Genomic DNA, 20240 nt, shown 5'->3' on the forward strand with positions numbered 1-20240 from the left:
AGAAAACTCCTCTACACAGCAGCCATGCCAGTTTTCTAACAGTACAATACCTGTGTCTTTTACAGAGTGCCACATCAATGGTGCCATTGAACCCTGTGACAAAGTTGAGGTATGTGTAGCACCCAACCCTGGTAGCCTAAGCCCCTCTCCACCAGATACCCACAGTCTCACAAAGAGTACTTCTGATAATGTGCAAACAGATTCCTCACCGACCTCAGACTTTCTGTAGACCTTGAATACAAAAACAGCTCTTTCACCTTCAGTGGAATCAGAGACATCAGGTTCAAGCATCAGCAGTGTCTCAGCATCAGTGATAAACAAAGAGAAAGTGTTGATGTGTAGAACTAATGTCAACCCCCATGCTACCTCCGCACTGAAGAAGACCTCTGGCCTAAGACTCCTTGATAATTCAGACAGTCCTGTGTGGAGCAGTATTTTAAAACTTCCTGAATCTCAAATCAGTCCAAACACTAGTGCTCCCAGACTGAAAGGAGGAGCCTCTCCAGAAACCTTCCAGGAGTCAGAGTCCAGCTCCTTCAAATTCCAACGCTGCCTTGAACTAGTCAACAAAATTACCACCAGTGACGACCACGTCCAGCTGTTTGAACACCAGTAACCAGCCTGGTGTTAATAGCTGCCTTGCTTTGCCCAAAGCAACAGAAGGCAGGTCATACCTGACAGAAGGCAGGTCATACCTGAGCAGAGGGATGTGGAACTGGCCACAGAGAAGAGCATACATGTAGGTACCAAATCCACAGCCAAATCACAGGACCAGTCACACCGACCTCCCACTCAGAGAACGTTTATAGAGGTTCAGCTGTCTTCTTTATCTGGTCCATCATCACCAGTTGTGGCACACCGTGAAACAGTGAGTTCTGAAGACTCTAAACTCACTCAGAGAGGCACAGATGTGAGAACAGCACCTGTTGTTTCTGCTGCCGTTTCCACTGTAGAGAAAACAAATGCCGTGGTCCGTACCACAGAACTGAACTTGCTGTGTTCTAATAAAGAAATTCATTCAATCACAAGTAATGGCTCAAAGCTCAGTACCACTGTGGGGACAGGTGAGACCCTGAAGTCCAGCTCATCCAGACTCTACATAAAGACAATGGAAAGGCAGAGCTTCTCCACAGACGCTGCCTTGTCTGCAGGCTACAATCCCTTCTCTGTCCGACATAAGATCAAGTCCTTTGAAAACCTGGCTAACTTTGACAAGCCTGTGGCTAAAAGCAGTGACATTCAGTCCCATGCGCTGACATACCAAGCCTCACTGAACCAAAGGATCGCTGGTTATATGAACTTGGTTAATTCTTTTGACTGCCGGGGACGGCAGAGAAGTTTTAGTTCTTATGTGGAGAATCTGATCCCAACCACACCCTGCTCATCTCCTCTGGGTAAACTCCACTCTAACATTACACTCATGAACCTTGACTCTCCACATACACACTGTAACACAGCTCCCCTGTTGGAGGACAGTCCTGAGGATGAAGTTCCCAAAGCTCCAGATGGATTTACACCACAGACCCCTCCAGTGCTGCGGAGGAAACATGGCAGACTTCCTCACAGCAGGTTGCAGCAGCTCAGGGCTCTCAATATGCTTGAGCTGGAAAAGCTATGCACACAGGACTTTACCAGAGCACAGGGTACAGACATAGATACAACTGAGACTAGCCTGTATCCCACAGTACTTACGAAAGCCACTGTGACTGAGAGCTTTCCACCCTCTGCAGCCCTGACTGAAGTGGATGTGAACAGGGTGAGCCAACGTGATCCTGGATCCACTGAAGAGACTCCTCAGGGAGCCCCAGAGACCCATGGACCACAGCCTGGCTGGTCCATCAGGTGGGCAGCTCAATTAAAGACTGCTGGTTTAGAAACATCTAGTGGTGAGGTTGCAGACTGCAAAAGACAGAAATACATGAACCTTTCAATTACTGGCAAACAGGACAGTTGTTGATGTCAGCTCCAAGCCATAGGTTTGGCCTCAACAGTGGCAGGGACAAAGCAACCCCACAATTCCTCCAAAATAAAGGACTTTTTGATGCTGTCAGCTGAATGTTTAATAAGATATAAGACCTGTGTATGTCTAAATAAAACTATACACAGTAACAGATCAAAGACTAAAAGTAAGCCTTAATAAATTTGCAACCAGGTTAGGAATTTTGTCATTTTAGGAACACCATTTGGCCTTCAGTGTCACAAAAAAATGTAGGGCACTAAGTCAACTGAGTGATTTGATGCCTACAAACAAATCACTCGACTTTCTAATAAAAAACAAGAAAATATCACAAATGACATGAATAAACCATAAATTATTTACTTTTTGATAGAAATAAAGAAGACATGTTTCAAGATGAAGTCTGTTATCATATATCAATTAAAATATCATAATTTATCAATTTAGCAGAATCTATAAATATATTTCATTTCAGAGTAACTTATCACTTTCAGCAGATTAATTAGTTGTCGCTTGTCTTGGAGACGAAGTCTCTGGAAGGGCACATCAGAATGAGTTAATATGACGTCACTCCAAATATAGTGCAAACTAGTTCACTCTAATATTGGCAGAGACAATTTTGTCCTCCCAAAATATTGGTGGAGACATGTCCCTACCGTCCATGTGCAAACCTACACCCTTGCCTCTGACCTTTTCTCTCCCTGAACAATCAGGCCCAAACATTTCATGTCCTGCAAACCTTTAATAATGACGTGTTCCTTTAGCAAAGCAGTTAGTCACCATCAATATAAAAGGTCTCAGACACTGAACATACCAAACCTTTGAGTTTGGTCATGAGTATCAGGACACTCTCACAGGATGTGTTGATGTTGAGTATAACTAAAGAAATATAAGCCTCATTTTGCTGCCATTAACAGCGTTCCCACGCTTCCTGGAAAACCTGGAAAACAGTTGACCAGTTTATTTTGGTCAAAGTGATGTTCAGATCACGTTGACGTTCAGATTCTAGTTAATGGACGACAGTATTTTGAACAGGCTGCAACTGGTTTGGTTTGAAGTTGCATCACCTACTGCAGGTTGAAGAATGTCAGTGACATCATCCTTGAAATGTGTCTGAGAGTCTGTTGCTAAGGACTGTGGTTGTTATCAGGTTTACAGATTAACTTTTGTTCATGCTGGTCTGGAGTTTGGCCATGCACATCTCCAGATCCTCTCGAGCCTTCTGCAGCTGCAGAGTTAGCTCAGAGATGTCTCTCAGTGTCAGGTCAATGATGGTTCTCTGAGCAGCTGCCAGTCTGTAGTAACACATGCGCTGCTTTAACTGAGAGTCCATCAGATCAACCAGATCATAATCACGTGTACACAGCTCGCTCTGACACCATGTTGTGAAGTCTAGCTGGTGTCCAATAATATCTATGTGTAATATGAGACTTGTGAGGGATGTACTGTATTATTGTAGAAATATTTCAAACTATAAAGAAACTACTATAAACTATAAGTGTAAAGAGTAACTGTGCCTAATTTTTATTGGTATTTATTTCTGTTATAATCATGTTATATCTCAGAGGGTCGTCTAATCTAATAACTTTGGTGACTGTGACTCCTTCTGTCCACAGTTTAAAGGAACTGGTTGCTTCTCCTCTGATTCAGTGTAAGCTGCAAACGCTGCTGTTCTCCCTGTCGGCCAAATCACACGTCGGCCCTGCTGCAGGAGGCCAAGGCGATCTCTGAGGTAACGCCGCACTGCTGCTGACACACATGTGAATTAATATCTGACACCTTCCTTCTTTAGTTCCTGCGTCACACTGATTCTGTGTGTGAACTCTGCAGGTGAAGGATGACACTCACTTTGTGGTCCTGAGTAAAGAGGAAGGATCAGGACTTGGTTTCAGTGTTGCTGGTGGAGTTGACCTGGAGCATAAGACGATCACTGTAAGTACAGTAGGTAAATGCTACAGGGGCTTAAAGGAACACCATGTCATATAGTTACTGCACTAGATGATGACAATGATATGACCAGAACCAGGACCTGCACCCTTTTCTCCTCCTCCACCCTCTTCCTCTCTTCCTCTAGCTTGACCTCTCCGTCCTTACCCTAACCTGTTTTAAACAGGTTAGCGTTAGGACGGACCACTTGATGTCAGTTAAATTTTATTCCTTTAATTCTTATAGTATGAAGGCAGAGTAGATTAAATCAATTCAGACCTGCTTTATAATTAAAAACATATGGACATCTACCTTTAGACTGGATGGAGCCTTAATGTTTCTGATGACTTCATTCCGATACAGCAAGACATCTGTAGACAGAGATTGTGCTGGTTGTGTGCAACAGGGATGAGGAAAAGTGTTCAAATGTGATGGCTGATGTGTTTTAACTCTATTTTTCCCTTGAAGAATCTCTGACAGACTCCACTAATACTTTTTCCATCATTTAAGTGATCAGATATTGAATTCTGCTTCCTACACAATTATTACATCTCATGCCATTAAGTTGTATGTAAATTTTTTGGCATGAATGAAAATGGAGAGATCACTGACGTTTTTCAGCCTCTTCTGCTCCAGTTTTTTACAGACTGGTCTGATATGAGAACTTCAAACTCATCTCTTTTAGAGTGTTTTCTAGTTCAGTTGTAAAACTGATTTTGCAGAGAGGAAGTGACGATTGAGATTCTACATTTATTACAGCGATGTTAGAACAAGATGTGGCTTTCATGAAAGAGTCTTGATGTTATAATTCTTCATTCTTCCTCATTCTCCTACTTGACGACATGTTCAGACTTTACAGTGGGTCCAACACTCTGAGACAGACTGACTATGATTTTAGACTGAACATGATTAAAGAAAGAATGATACATCAATGTCAAATTGAAGAAAAACCATAGAGGTTCGAGGTGTTTCAACAGCTCTTGCAGATATCTGTGGGTGATGCTTTAACACCTTTGTGTTCAGGTCCATCAGGTCTTCACCAAAGGTGCAGCGAGCCTCGAGGGCACCATCCAGAGAGGAGACAGCATTTTATCCATAAATGGTACAAGTCTAGAGGGAAAAACCCACGGAGAGGCCGTGTCCTGCCTCCATCAAGCCAGACTGTCCAATCAGGCCTTAGTCGTCATATGTAGAGACAAGGACAGTGAACCAAGTGTCTCTGACAGACAGGACGTGGTCAGCCAGCTGAAGAGTTTGTCCTCTGCCAGGAAGAAGTCTGTGGAAGCTGGAGCAGGTGAGACTGAGGCTCACATCCACAGATAAATCTGCTGGTGTACTTCATCCCCCACAGCACCTGTTTCCATGTTTAGTGTGTCAACCTCTCTCCTTTAACACGAACCTGTTGAGTTAACTACTGCCAAGGCTTTCACCGTAGTGTAATGCCTGGATTACAGGAGAGGACGCAGGCTTTAGTTTGACAGTCGAGGCCACCAAGAACACAACACCTCCATTTTCAGGTCTTCCGGACTGAATGAACACAGCACTGCCCTCTTATCATACCTCTCCTTTATGTGAGCGTTAGCCACAGCAAGGTATTTCCACAGCACCTGCATGATCAAACTCTCTCACAGTCTCTACTTGCTCTTTATCAGCTTTCTATCAAACACTGTGACCATGACAACAGTCTGATGTGATCTGCCCTGTCAGTATTTTGGGGTGGCCTCTTTTTTTGTTTTTCTTTTTTTCAGATTCTGTGGTTTTTTGCTGTCTGTGTTGTGAACTGTTGAAGCTGCAGTGGAAGTAATAAAAGTATAACCAGAGCTTTTGTAACTGCTGTAGTTTGTCTCGTCCTCTTTGACTGAGTCTGAACTGTTGGTGTCCTCTACACCAGGTGGTGCTGCTGAGCTTTCGGGGCTCATTGAAGTCGGCGACGAGGTCCTGTCCATCAACGGCTGCTCTCTGCAGGACCTCATGCACCACAATGCCTGGAAAATCATCAAAGCCACTAACGAAGGGCCCAACCACCTCCTCATCCGCAAGCTGAACACCTGACTGTAGGGAAAACCTCCTGAGGGGGGGGCACTGTGAAACTGTCCCCTAAAAGTGGGTTTGGACAAACAGCAGAGACAAGAACAAGCAGGTTTTTTTCTGGTTTTCTGATGGACTTTATTTGATTTAGTGTTTTGTCTTGTTCTGTGTGTTTGTTCTTATAAATAGGTGAAAGTGGATGGACCACTGACTACAGAGCTGAATCAGGATTTATTTCAGACAGGAAGTGCAGTTTGTTTACAATAGGTTCATTTGGGAACATTTTTAAAATAAAGTTGGTTTGTGAAAAGATCTGTGGCTGGTTGTGGTTCTGGTTTCCATGGTAACAAGTGTTGATAAGCACAAATGAGTGAAGATCCTAGTAACAGGCCAGGACCCAAGCTGGGTCTGGAGGAGTCCTGTTGTATTGCCACAGGTCTCTGGAGTAAATCCAAGCAGCCTCTCTTTATGTGATTCTTCATAATGTTCAGTTTATATCAGCAAATCTGTATCAATCATTAAAGGTTCAATGATTGTTACATTAGCCAAACTCTGCGATACACAAACTGTGATGAGTGAGAAAAGGCAAATAAAATCATTCTAAATATACAAACTTCACATGGAAGGAAACAGCTCATTTTTTGGTTGACTGATGAGTTAAGTATGGAAGCCCATAGTGACTATATTCCAATAGTAACGTGAACTTGTAAATGAAAATAATTCCACAGTGGTATTATATCTCCCCAGATGTGTTTGTGTTATTTGAGTATTTTTATTTTCATGTACAGACGTTCTATGACCATTTTAAAATGGAAATGAAAAACTGTCTGACATTTAATTTTACAATTTTACAATTTTTCCTTATTTTATAACACTCAAAAGCTCACTAAGCCTTTGTCAAACAAGCCAGTTTCCTTATACAAAAAGCTTCTACTTTTTTAGTGAGATTTCTTTTTTTTCCCCCTGTCTCATAAGTTAAAGTTAAAGATAATTTTTAGGTTTTGTACAAACTAGTCCAGTTAGCCAGAGGCCCATTTCTAATATTTATCAAACATGAGAGAGTGACACAGAAGGCAAAACAGAACTTTTTTGCAAATGTATTAATAATATGAAATATCACATTTATATGGAAGCCTAGAAATGCCATACTGACAAATATTTGTTTATCCCATAATCTCGCGATAGCAAAGCTTGTTATCTTGAGATAAGGAAATATTATCAGGAGGAAACAATTTTTTGATTTTTCAAGGTACTTGTCAAGATAACAGAATAATTATCCCACTATCTCGAGAAAACAAAAAATCTTTTTCTCCTAATAATATGTTCTTATCTCGAGATAACAAACTTCATTATCTTGTGATAATGGGATAAAAAAAATAATTGCGACTTCTCTGCCTCCATACATTGACATAAGTAATCAGGCACTTACCCAGGACAAGCTCTGCACATCTGGATTTAGGATTTTCTTCCACTCAGCCGCTCAGGTTGGACAGGAGATGAGATGACATGAGAAATTGCTGTCATGATTCATAAACATGGCTGCAGTGGCCATTGTTGACTGGGTGCGTTTTTGGTGTCCTTGCCTGTGATGGAGCAGCAGCTGTGCTGACAGAGAGGCAGCAATTCATCTAATGCCAGCACAGAGTAAACGCCTCCTTTTGAGCTTGTCGTCAGTACAGTATCAACAAGCTGATGATGGACATGAAGGTTCTGCAGCCTGAGGAACATCTGGACATCCTGCATGGTGAGGCAGAGGGGCTGCGTTTGTGTGAAAAACAGGACATAGAGAGAGGAAAGTATGGGTTTCTGGAGGTCAGACTCCAGCGGCCCTGGAGCCATGAACGTGAGGAGCTGCAAACATACCCTAACACCTGTTGTTATGGTCTGTGTTAGAGCAGCTCAACTCAATGTAAATTAGTGGTTGTCCTCCAAACATGCTGCTTTGCGCAGTGTTTGCTGAATGTACACTACTGTATGACCGCTGATAACTTACAGTGCATTTTCAACCTGTCAGAGGTTGAAAGTTAAGTTTATATGTTGTTACCTGATCCAGATTCTTCTTTGACCCCAGTTCATTGACATTTAGCCTGTTACATATTCTTCTTTCTTTCTGGCTGAGGAAGTTCTACTTTTAGCTGCTGTTATTGGTGTATTTCCATCCATCCATCCATTATCTATACTGCTTATCTAAACCAGGTCGCGGGGGGGCTGGAGCCAATCCCAGCTGACACTGGGAGGTAGCAGGGTACACCCTGGACAGGTCGCCTGTCTATTACAGGGCTTATTGGTGTATTTGCACAATTTTACACAAACATTACATTATTAATATACTTTCTAATGCCTTTTATACTCTGCTTTTAGATTTAGATTTTCTGTGTGTATTTATTAAGATGTACTTAATAGCACAGCTGGTGGGTCAGGTCTATTAAACTTTCACTGTAGTTGTATCTGCTGCATGTGACGATAAAGTTTCCTTGATTCTTAAACAAACATTTGACTTAATATATTCTCTACCACAGGAGGCCCCCAGCTATATAATTATATCAATATTGCCAATAAATAGCAGGTGGAGCAGTAGCAGACCACGCTCACTGGTTACAGTGAGTGCATGTGTAAAAGATTACCACTAGGTGACAGTACAAGCTCAGAGACAGGTGAGGAACCACTCTATCTTTACAGTATAAACCTGCTCTGACAGCTGGTCCATGTCCTGAGTCACTGAATATAGTAACTGAATGTTCATGTGCATTTATGAAATCCACAAACATTTGAACCTTGTCGATGCTCTGTAACATTCAATAATGAATGTACACTGTGAATAAGTTCAGCTCATAATCTCACTGTGGTACGTGTGTTACTGCCCGTTATAAGATGCTCTGGGTAAATTATCATTTTAAATTGTGGGTGCATGACAAACATTTTATGCAGACTTCACTGACACAGGGAAATTATTTCTTTCTCATGGTCTTTTTCAGCAGCCTCCTTCAATCAAGTTCAGGAAATAACAACTGAGTTTACAATGCAACAAACAAGGAGAATAAACTGTCTACTTATTCACTTTAAGTGGATCTAAACTATATTGGGTTTTTTTCCAGAAACATGGGAGGAGAGGAAGGAGTGTGGGACTGGAGACGTCATGACACAGGTTATGGCTGTTTAAGGAGCTCTTCAAATTAAGAGCTGCTCATAACCTTCACCAAAGTGCATGCTCTCAGTATTAAATGATTAACATCACTGATGTTCTCATTAACACACAGTTCAGGACTTTATGAGGAAACTAAAGGACACTGAGTGGATTGATGCTGTTTTTGTTTCAATAATTTATTATCCAACCACCCATTACCTATACTGCTTCTCTGTATAGGGTCACAGGGGGCTGGAGCCAATCCCAGCTGACATTGGGTGAGGGCGGGGTACACCCTGGACAGGCCACCAGTCTATGACAGGGCTGACATATAGAGACAAACAACCATTCACACTCAAATTCACACCTACGGGCAATTTCAGCAGTCACCAGTTAACCTAATGTGCATGTCTTTGGACTGTGGGAGGAAGCCAGAGACACACTCCAGACAGAAAGGCCCCCAGACTTTTTGCTGTGTGCAACAGTGCTAATCACTGCACCACTGCGCTGCCCCAATTATAAATTATTTATTAAATCAATTTACCATTTAGTGTGCAAAGTATGAAAAAATAATTAGAGCATCACAAGTAATCTGTGATGCAATAACCTGCGTCGTAGAGGCCATAAAATGCAATTGATGAAGAGCTTTCTTTGATTAATGGCCCAAAACATTAATCATTTATTAAAAACTTAAAACATAATATAAAGCAAAGAATTTACAGAGCCATACTACTTGGCTAAAAATATGTGGATGGTCCAGCTATGTGTCATGGTTGAACATGTGATGAACCTGCTGTAGACTCCTCTCCTCTGGTTTCAGGTTCTCCAGCAGAGTGTGGAGCCTGGCTGCAGAGATTTGTTCCCATTCAGCCACAACAGTATAAGAGCAGTTGTCCACTGATGTCAGGTGGTGAAGACTGGTTTACAGCCAGTTCCTCCTACAGGTGCTGGATGAGGCTGATGTGAGGACTCTGCAGGCCAGTCAAGTTATTCCACAGCAAACTAGGAATTCAGTTTCTTAGTGGCCATTAGTGGCCTGTACAGTCAGCAGAGGATCTGAAAACACAAACACAAAAACACAGCAATAAGAAACTTCTCTACCTCAACCAGACTGAGTTCCCACAGACTAAACTACGTCTGCAGCTAAACCATGTCATTACCTGACGAGGTGTTGAGTTCAGGTTAATGACCATAATTACAAAATATCTCCAAGTTGTGCTCATTGGTGTAATTTTGACGTTTCAGATAAAGACGGCACAGAATTGTGCTTCACATCCAGTATAGTACTTCACCTTTTCATGTAATGATTTAATGATTTAAGTGTAATGAGAGCTGTGGAAAACATTGGCATGTACGTCAGCAAATTCCACTCCACTCGCCAGCAAACAAAAAGTGTCCTCTGAGAGACTGGGTAGGTGTGTCATTAGTGACACATGTTAATGTGCCATTATAAGTGGAAGGCTGCTAATTGAGCAGAGGATGTGAAGCTGAGGTCGATGTTATTTTTTCATCCTGTAGAAATGAACCTCTGTGCTGTGTTTTCTGTTGAACTCTTCTCAACATTATTCCACATGAAGTCAGAACAAGTGCTGTTGGTAGAAGACACACAGAAACATTCGCTCCAGTACTGTACCTATGTGACATACTTGAGTATTTTCATTTTATTCTTATTTCAGATTTTACACAACACAACCTGTAGAATACAATGAACTGTTATAAACTAAACTAAACTGCTGACAACAATTAACGAAGTGGTTCACATCAGCTGCTCTCTATTAGTACACTTTGCTGAAATACCTTTTTCTACATGCATTAATTGAATTTGACCACAGCAGAGTGGTGTTTGTTTTTGTGGTGTCCAGACTTTTATCTCAGTGTTTGGTCTCCACCAGTTCCTGAGGGGAATATCTGGCTCTTCCAACTTGTCTCCAACCTGAACAACCACCAAGGGTGTCTCCTGAAACAGTGCCCCCTTTGCTGCAGGCGTACTGGACCTTGGGATTTTACCAAGAGCAGCACTACTTCTTTCATCACCATGCTTACAATAATAATGTACATGGTTTGGTTAGGTTTACGAAAAGATGGTAATTTGGGTTAAAATAAGTTATTCCTCAACATTAGATAATCTTTGTTGTCATGGTTACAATAATAACATCGAACAGTCATGGATAATAGAAACAACATAAGCTGCTACTTTCACATGGGAATCAAACACCACTCTCCTGTTCCATATTCATGTGTTTTGTTGACCTGTCCATCCACCCAAACCTCCTCCTGATGTTCTATAAACTACGTCACTGCACTTTTCCCCTTGCTCCTGTCATCATTACTATGACCACTAGATGTTGCCTAGCAACAAAACCTAGCTATGGGTCATAATAACCTGCTGACAGACGACCTACGACTTTGTTTGTTACAGGAGGACAGTCTTGGCTCCTGAAAACCAAAAGCTTTAAGTGCAGCTTTAGCTAAGGTGTTTTTAACACAGTAGAAGCAGGAAAAGGATCTGAAAGCTTCAGACATACCTTCGACACTGATGGAGGTGTGTGTGACACAGACTGTCTGTGAAATGTCAGAGTGAATGAGTGTGAAATTAAATAGTGAATATAAAGTAGTTACAGAGAGAGCGAGCACGGTACACACAGCCTAACATCCTACAAACTGTTTTAAATGCACAGTTACATGAAGGAAGTTCTAAAACAGATAACATACACACCTCGATCAAATACACAACTAAACATATCTGTACAGTAAACACACACAAAGAATAAGCAATAACACTACAAAGATGACTTCAGTCACAGCTGTGATTTGTTCTCCTCATTGACAACTGAGCATGATGAAGAGTGTGGTGAATTGCATGATGAAGAGTATAGTCATTAGAATGTGGTTGGATACACCCCTTAGCTGTTGGTTTTGGTAGTAGAAGTGTATTGGACCATAATGCATGCAGGGAGGAGGGGTTTAATGGACATGTTATTTCTACAGATGTGGGGGGATTCCCTTCCTCTCCTGTCTGTCTCTGCTGTCTATATATAATAAATAATACCCTGGAGTCAGACTGACACCAAACCAACCGTTGTCATGTTGTATCGCTGCTCAAGAAGCGCTGGATGTAGCATTAAACAGCAGCTGCTGTTACTATGGTAACCACAGATGTCAGCTGAAATCCTCAGACTTCAAAACTTCAACTGATTTTGTTCACTTCATGTTCACCACAAAGTTGTAACAGTTCAGTGACTCAGAGTAACTGACACGAAAACCTTATTTCACAAATCAGTTGGTTGTGTATCTGCTGGTTGTGTATCAGTTAGTTGTATCTGTTGGTTGTGTATCTGTTGGTTGTGCATCAGTTGGTTGTGTATCTGCTGGTTGTGTATCAGTTGGTTGTGTATCAATTTGTTGTGTATCAGTTGGTTGTGTATCTGTTGGTTGTGTATCAGCTGGTTGGGTATCAGTTGGTTGTGTATCAGCTGGTTGTGTATCTGTTGGTTGTATATCTGCTGGTTGTGTATCAGTTAGTTGTATCTGTTGGTTGTGTATCTGTTGGTTGTGCATCAGTTGGTTGTGTATCTGCTGGTTGTGTATCAGTTGGTTGTGTATCAATTTGTTGTGTATCAGTTGGTTGTGTATCTGTTGGTTGTGTATCAGCTGGTTGGGTATCAGTTGGTTGTGTATCAGCTGGTTGTGTATCTGTTGGTTGTATATCTGCTGGTTTGTTTATCAGTTGGTTGTGTATCTGTTGGCTGTGTATCTGCTGGTTGTGTATCAGTTGGTTGAGTATCAGTTGGTTGCATCAGTTGGCTGTATATCAGTTGCTTGTGTTTCTATTGTATCAGCTGGTTGTGTATCTGCTGGTTGTGTATCTGTTGGTTGTGTATCAGTTGGTTGTGTATCTGCTGGTTGTGTATCAGTTGGTTGTGTATCTGCTTGTTTATTTATCAGTTGGTTGTGTATCTGTTGGTTGTGTCTCTGCTGGTTGTGTATCACTTGGTTGGGTATCAGTTGGTTGTGTATCTGCTTGTTTATTTATCAGTTGGTTGTGTATCTGTTGGTTGTGTATCAGTTGGTTGTGTATCTGTTGGTTGTGTCTCTGCTGGTTGTGTATCACTTGGTTGGGTATCAGTTGGTTGTGTATCTGCTTGTTTATTTATCAGTTGGTTGTGTATCTGTTGGTTGTGTCTCTGCTGGTTGTGTATCACTTGGTTGGGTATCAGTTGGTTGTGTATCTGCTTGTTTATTTATCAGTTGGTTGTGTATCTGTTGGTTGTGTATCAGTTGGTTGTGTATCTGCTGGTTGTGTATCAGTTGGTTGTGTATCTGCTTGTTTATTTATCAGTTGGTTGTGTATATGTTGGTTGTGTATCAGTTGGTGGTGTCTCTGCTGGTTGTGTATCACTTGGTTGGGTATCAGTTGGTTGTGTATCTGCTGGTTATGTATCAGCTGGTTGTGTCTCTGTTGGTTGTATATCTATTGGTTGTGTCTCTGTTGGTTGTGTATCAGTTGGTTGTGTATCACTTGTTGTGTGTCTACAGGCTCGGGTTGTGTTGAAGTGGCTCATTGTGAGTTCGGCGGCGGTGTCTCTTTAAGAAGGAGGTGGGCAGCGCTCCGATGACGCAGGAGTGATCCTGAGAAGATGCTTCAAAACTCCAGGCCGGAGCCAGCGTGTGTGGTGGCTGCTGGCGGAGCTGGAGGGACCTCTGAGCCTGGCAGGAACTGCTGAGGGAGAGCACAGAGCAGGTCCAGGAGCCTTCGAGGGAACTCTGAGCGCAGAACAGAGCACGCTCAGTCCTGCAGGGTCGCTCTTTAACAGGCAGATACAGTTAGTGACCACCAAGCCGTGGACTCGGCGGCGGGCTTTCTGTGTGCGGCTGTATGAGCGCTGCCAAGTGGAGCCAAGTTGGGGAAAGAAACACTGAGGAACATCTCCACAACAGTCTCTGGTCGATCTGAGCTGGCACTCTGGAAGTCGCATCATGCCACATCTCAGTTTACTGTGTGTGCACTTTCTGATGCTCCTGAGTCCAGTTCTGACAAACACCATCACCGAGGACATAGAGGTGTTGGTGCTGCTGCCACAGAATAACTCCTACCTTTTCTCACACGCGAGAGTCGCACCGGCCATCCGTTACGCACAGCAGAGGCTGCGGACAGAGGGGGGGGAGTTCTCCGGGTTCCACTTCAACATCCAGTTTGAGAACTCGGACTGTGTCAATGATGCTCTGTTTCTGTTAGTGGACAGGTCGTGCGGGCAGAAGCCGGATCTGATCCTGGGTCCGGTGTGCGAGTACGAGGCGGCGGCGGTGGTGAGGCTGGCATCGCACTGGAACATCCCGGTGATCTCGGCAGGTGCCCTGGCCGCCGCTTTCGACAACAAGAACACCGAATACTCCCAGCTGACCCGCATCGCCCCGTCCTACGTGAAGATGGCAGAGACCTTCACCACGATGTTTGAGCACTTCACATGGAAGAGCGCGCTGCTGGTCTACGAGGACGACAAGCAGGAGCGGAACTGTTACTTCACTCTGGAGGGGGTCTATCACCTGATGGCGGACTTTAACATTAAAATATATTCGTTCTCCCAAGAGGACCGACTGGACACTGACGACATCGTCCAGAGCATCTATGACACTGAAGGTAACACAGCTTTTAATAAACCCTCTGAATGAATGAATGAATTAGATTAGATAGATTAGATTTATATATAAACCGAATACTGACCCATTAATCCTCAGTAAATGATTGTAACCACAGGTTAGACAGTCAGTCTGTATGTTTGGTGTCTTAAACTCAATGATTATCTCGATAATTTAATTCAGAGTGTAATCATCTACCAATTATTTTCTCAGTGTTTGTCAGTCTACAAAATTTTAGAACATATTAAAAAATGTCCAACATAAGTTTATTAGATGTCTTCAGACTCCAGCTGACTCAGTGATCCCACGAGACTAACAGCAAATCCTCAGGTAAGGCGTCATCTCTCTGTCCTGTACAGAACCACATGGTTTGGTCCTTTATTCACAGAAATGTAGAAACAGCATTCAGAGACTGCTTAGCTGAATTATTTGTATTGAGTTGATTATGGGATTACAGGTAAATAACCATGACAGAAGAAGCTTCATTCTAATCCCAGACACATTTCATATTCACATTTGTAGCTCAGCTTTTGCAACAGTTTGTATGAGCTTACCATTTAGAAATAACTAAAATGTCCTCAGTGATCATCACTCTGTACTTTAACTGAACTGAATAATATGATATAGATCTTTCCTGGTAACTTCTCAGGAGATTATTCAGGATTAAATTTAGATTTACAGAAGGGTAAAATGAAACCTCTCCAATCCTCACAAATAAAGGACATGTTCACATTTTGTCTTACAGTAATACTCATGTCCATATGTACATTAAAGGTCCATCCAGTCTAAAGGTAGATGTCCATGTATTTTTGATTATAAAGCAGGTCTAGGTTGTATATTAATACTGTGAATGGATCAAAGTCTCAGTCTACAGAGAAATGCACACAGCCTGTATTCAGAAACTGAGCCTTAAAACAGGACTTCTGGAACTTTGTGATGTCACAACAAAACAGTCACCACTTTCAGCCACACCCCAAGCTCTGCCGACCTGGACCCACCATCCAACCTTGCAGGATTTGGTTTCTCTGAGTGTTTGCCTGAAATCTTCTCTGTTTTTATTGGATCACTCAGAAAACAGTCTCTCTGGGCCTCTCTTCTGATTGGCTGACTGACCTGCTATTACTAAGCTCCAGTTTTAGTTTTAAAGTTTAACACTAACATGAAGCTTCAGCAGTAACTGTTAGAACCACAATGTCTTTGTATGTTCCTGTTGCTCATCATGTAAACCCAGAGGAAATACTGCATTAAACAGATTAACACAGACTGCTGAAGCCTCACATTACCGTCATTTGAATGCATTATGATGCCCATCACCGCCACTGACCAGAACGGATCAGTATGGACAGAAGGGACTACACAGGTTCACAGAGATGTGACTGGACCTGGGTGTGAAGACGTCCATTTGGACATTGGTCACAGCTTTAGACTTTAGAGCTGAACAACATGCAAAAAATGATTTGGGGATTATTTTGACAGATATTACAATATGAGTCATGATTACAGTGTGAATGGACATTTTTCATTTTCACTGCAAAAAACGAGGATGAGAAATGATGATGATGTGATTTTTGTTGGGTCTGTAACAAACAATCTGCATTCGTTCTCACCCCACCTGAGACAGACTTACACTATGTCCTGCATGTTGCTGGCATCAAGTGACATCTGCAGACTTGACTTGATGAGCCACATGCTTTAGTTGCTTTAAATTGTTTAGAGGACTTGAAGAAAAAATAATCAAGTGAGCAAACAGAACGTCCTCTCTCCTCTGCGGCCTAAAGCTGTGAATGATCAGAGCTAAGAAGTTGGTTAGAGGAGGAAACATCAGAGAGACTCAGCCTCATGTCTGTACTGACAAGGTTTCAGGTGTATTTAGCCCCGCCCCCCGTCCCCACAGGTTGACAGGATTGGTTCCTTAGGTTCTATGAATCCCTGGCTGTCTGAATCTGTTTTTATGAGACTGTCATTGGTTCACTGCAGTTGAAGGTGGAAACACTCAGTCATGGTGTTGACTGATTATTTCATAGATTATATGTCATTATTATTTAAAAACATAATGTAGAAGTTAATGAGGTGAAACAGCTGATCTTCATCAGAGGCTCTTTAAATTTTTGTTTGACATCAGGCAGATGATTTCATTTCATAATTTCCGATAATTTCGCATTTTATTTTAAGTGAAATGAAATGAAAATGAATGTGTGTTCAGGCTGTTTCTTCGTCGGCTCCTCAGCTCTGATGAGCAGCTTGGCTGAAATCCTCTGGTTCCAACACTTGGTGGTTACATCACCTCATATCACAGGAGTGGCTGGTGTATAAATTAGCATATATTATACATGCTAAATGCTGAAGAGCCACAAAGAGCACCTGATGGTGAGGAATTAGTATTCTCAGCATGTCAGGTGCTTAACAGAGGTTTGAAGGGCTTCAGCAAAGATTGAACAGCTCGTTTCAGCAGCCATAAACAGCACCTCATACAGATACAGATATGTTCATAAACCAGGGTGAATATCACAGGATTTTCTTCTTTAATTCTCCAGCTCCATATCTGTGAAGATTAAATGAAAGATTCATATTTGACCGTGCTCCTGCAGCACTAATCATGCGGACGGCCTTCAGCTCCCTGGCCCTCAGATTAGATGTGACTCTGCAGCACACTCTCATCAATCAGGCTGTCACTGTCACTGTTTCAGTACATGAAGTACAGATACAGAGAACTTCCAGACTCAAGATTAAAGACCAGAACCCTGGGTTTCATGTCATGTATTCATATATATATATGAGCATAATACAGCATCCTGCCAATGATAGTGTCCTTCAACAGTGCAGTCTGTCTGCACAGCCATTGTTGTCCGGTCAAAGCCACTGAAAATCTGCATTGTCTTGTTTCTTATTTATTTGATCATTTATTTATTCCAAGATTACTGAGGGTAAAGTTTAGTTCTGTCATTGAGCTTGAAAACAGGAGCTGTGAGGGGGTCTGGTTGGCCTTCGCATGGACTGAAATCCGTAGCCTGGTCTGATGAATCTGGATCTCTGCTGAGGCAGAAGTTGGTAGGCTCAGAATTTGGCATCAACCATGAATCCTATGGAATCCTATCACTCAGCATTACCACATCACACTCAGTTCAGTCATAACCATGATGGAAAACAAACCCCCCCCAAACCAGATCTTAAACCGCTTCACCTCTGACACCCTCCAGATTCAAAGTGACCAACAGATGGGTCAGGAGGAGAAAAACCTGCAAAAACTTTGCTGAATGGCAGAAAATCAGACATGAAAGTCATAAATTAATGTATTGCAATTGGTTATATGTGTCATTTTACTGTCATACTTCTATTTCCACTGGGCAACATGCATAATGTTTGATGTCACTCAGTGCCGTGAAAAATTATGGTTCTAGGAGAAGTTGTCAAATGCAATGACTCCCCAGCTCAGAATACAGGAACAGGTCTTTTTTGTGTGTTTTTCTGTTTGTGCATCACTGATACATTTGGACCCTCGTTTTGATGCAATGTGAAATACAGTGATTTTAGTATAAAGGACCAATCACATTCTTTCTGACTTGTTTCTGTGTGTTGGCATCTGTCTTGCACAGTTAGTCGAGCTCAGTGTTCAGGCCCCGTGTGATCAATATGTTTGATAAACTTTGTTCTGGGAGATTTACAAGATGCTGATATTTGTTTGAAATAGTTAATGAAATATAAATACACAAGCAGGAATATATTATTGTTCCAATATAAACACAATGGAGCTTCCTTAAAATGGACAGACTTGTGTTAACTGCATAGTTGTCACAGCTGTTATTGATAAAAGACAGACACTGATTAATGATCAGATTGCAGGTGATTGGACTTCTGTTGACAGCAGGTTGTTTGATCAGAGGTGACGTCTTATTGATTCACACTATCTGTGCTGTCCTCATGGCTCTGAGTTGCTGTGGTGTCTTATCATGAAGCTGTTAGGAAGCTGTTTGACTTCAGTCAAAGCTAGAACTAGTTTGTCGCACTCTCTTGCAGAACATCACAGACATGGATGTTCAGATAGCTCACACATATTGTGAACAGCTGATGAAACTATCTGTCTGCTGGTTCATGGAGGTGAACGGGGATAATGGGTTTATTAAGTCCCCGCAGCTGCCTGAAGGCAGGAGGACAGATGATATGTTGATAAATCTGCAGCCTGTGATTGGAGAAGTGCTGCACCAGAGCACAGTGTTATTACGCACGGCCATCCACCATGTTTACCTTGATTGAATCACATGCAAATGAAACCAGGCTGTTACAGAAACACCCCGCAACTCTGCACACATCAGTTTGGTCTGTTAATGCAGGATACGTCAGATTACCATGCATCGTCCTTTTGAATTTTCTTTTCAGTAAAAGTGTGTTATCCTGGAAATACATCACAAAGGAACACTGTTGTCCTATTAACTGCAGTTTGATGTGACTTTTTACAACATAAGATACATTAAAATAAACTGAAATAGTGGTGGATTGGTGCAAACTATTTATTTCTATTGTATTTCTACTAATAACAATAAAACCCACACCATGTGCCACCATGCACAATTGTGTGGCTGTGTGTGCACACTGTGCTGCTCTACACATTCCACACAAGTTGATTCATTTGTTGAGCTGTTGTTGTCACGCATCACTGTGATTGAATCAGTGATTTCAGAGCTGTGACACCAGTGACGTGACTCTGAGAGTGTTTATCGGTCACCTCCTTATTTATATTCTATTTCAGCCCCTTTTTGACTTTGTGCTCCTGCACATTCCAGGTGCACTTGGTGATGCCCACTCAGTCTGTGCAACCAAGACCAACCGCTTTGCACATGTTGTTAAGCTTGCACGATTAAAGTGGGGCCCTATATATTAACTGCAGTGCCCTCCGCCAGGGTTCTGTTCTGGTCTGGGTCTGGTGTCTGTCCTGATGTGACAGACTCCCTTGATCTTTCATCAGCTGTCCAATGACCTCCGACCCTTCCCCAGTAAATGTTGTGAGTAGTTCTGCCTGGTGTTCACAGATAGCTGATGTTGTTTATTTCCTGTGTTCGTGCAGTCTCTGGTTGACCGAGACTACCACTATCACATGTGAGCTCATGCGCCACTCCAGTCCTCATCCCAGGGGGTTCTGTCTCTGGCTCTGGGAAGTACCGGCAGAAAAGGGGTTGAATGGTTAGTGATAAGTACTGGCTCTTTGTGGCTTGAAGATTCTGGCTTTATGTCCTCTGACAGTCCAGCCATGTGAGGGAGTCCCTCTGGGATTCAGCACCATCTGTCCTGGTCTTCGTAGTATTACGTGTTTTAATGCAGTCTTGTTCAATAATATAACGCTTCCATTATCCAAAGATATAATAACAAATATCACATCCAGTTACTCTTTTGCATGCATGAGGACGTTGCATTTGTGAAGTTAGCCTCTTTAGGTATCAAATAGTGATTTGACAGCACAGGAGACACATTTCAAAAGGGCTAAATCCCACTCTACTAGCAGTGTAGCAATGTCCCATTGCTGTGAGATGCAAAAACACAATGTTACACCTCTGTATTTATTAGTTAACTTTATAT

At 42.2% G+C, this 20240-nt stretch overlaps 2 protein-coding genes across 2 annotated transcripts in view; both read left to right on the forward strand.

Annotated features, from left to right (window-relative positions):
• The first annotated feature begins 681 nt into the window (after positions 1 to 681).
• Positions 682 to 6223, forward strand: LOC139624759 (PDZ domain-containing protein 2-like). The gene is made up of 6 exons (XM_071484137.1): positions 682 to 1842; positions 3574 to 3677; positions 3750 to 3754; positions 3788 to 3889; positions 4907 to 5177; positions 5775 to 6223. The coding sequence occupies exons 1-6, from the start codon at positions 1109 to 1111 to the stop codon at positions 5933 to 5935; spliced, it is 1377 nt and encodes a 458-aa protein (XP_071340238.1). The 5' UTR covers positions 682 to 1108; the 3' UTR covers positions 5936 to 6223.
• A 7471-nt stretch (positions 6224 to 13694) lies between these two features.
• Positions 13695 to 20240, forward strand: part of npr3 (natriuretic peptide receptor 3) — a 33110-nt gene continuing 26564 nt past the window's right edge. Inside the window, exon 1 of the mRNA XM_071481769.1 lies at positions 13695 to 14673. Within this exon, the coding sequence (XP_071337870.1) occupies positions 14013 to 14673 (661 nt within the window). The 5' untranslated portion in view covers positions 13695 to 14012. The remainder of the gene's footprint in view (positions 14674 to 20240) is intronic.

This window comes from Trachinotus anak, unplaced genomic scaffold, assembly GCF_046630095.1.
Source record: "Trachinotus anak isolate AG129_WGS33_773 ecotype Australia unplaced genomic scaffold, CSIRO_AGI_Tana_v1 ptg000008l, whole genome shotgun sequence".
NCBI classification, from domain to species: Eukaryota; Metazoa; Chordata; class Actinopteri; order Carangiformes; family Carangidae; genus Trachinotus; species Trachinotus anak.

Coding starts and splice junctions, on each gene's coding strand:
- LOC139624759 (XM_071484137.1), top strand. CDS start 1,109: ATGGAAAGGCAGAGCTTCTCCACAGACGCTGCCTTGTCTGCAGGCTAC. Junction 3,890..4,906: donor TGGAGCATAAGACGATCACT/GTAAGTACAGTA, acceptor CTTTGTGTTCAG/GTCCATCAGGTCTTCACCAA. Junction 5,178..5,774: donor GTCTGTGGAAGCTGGAGCAG/GTGAGACTGAGG, acceptor CCTCTACACCAG/GTGGTGCTGCTGAGCTTTCG.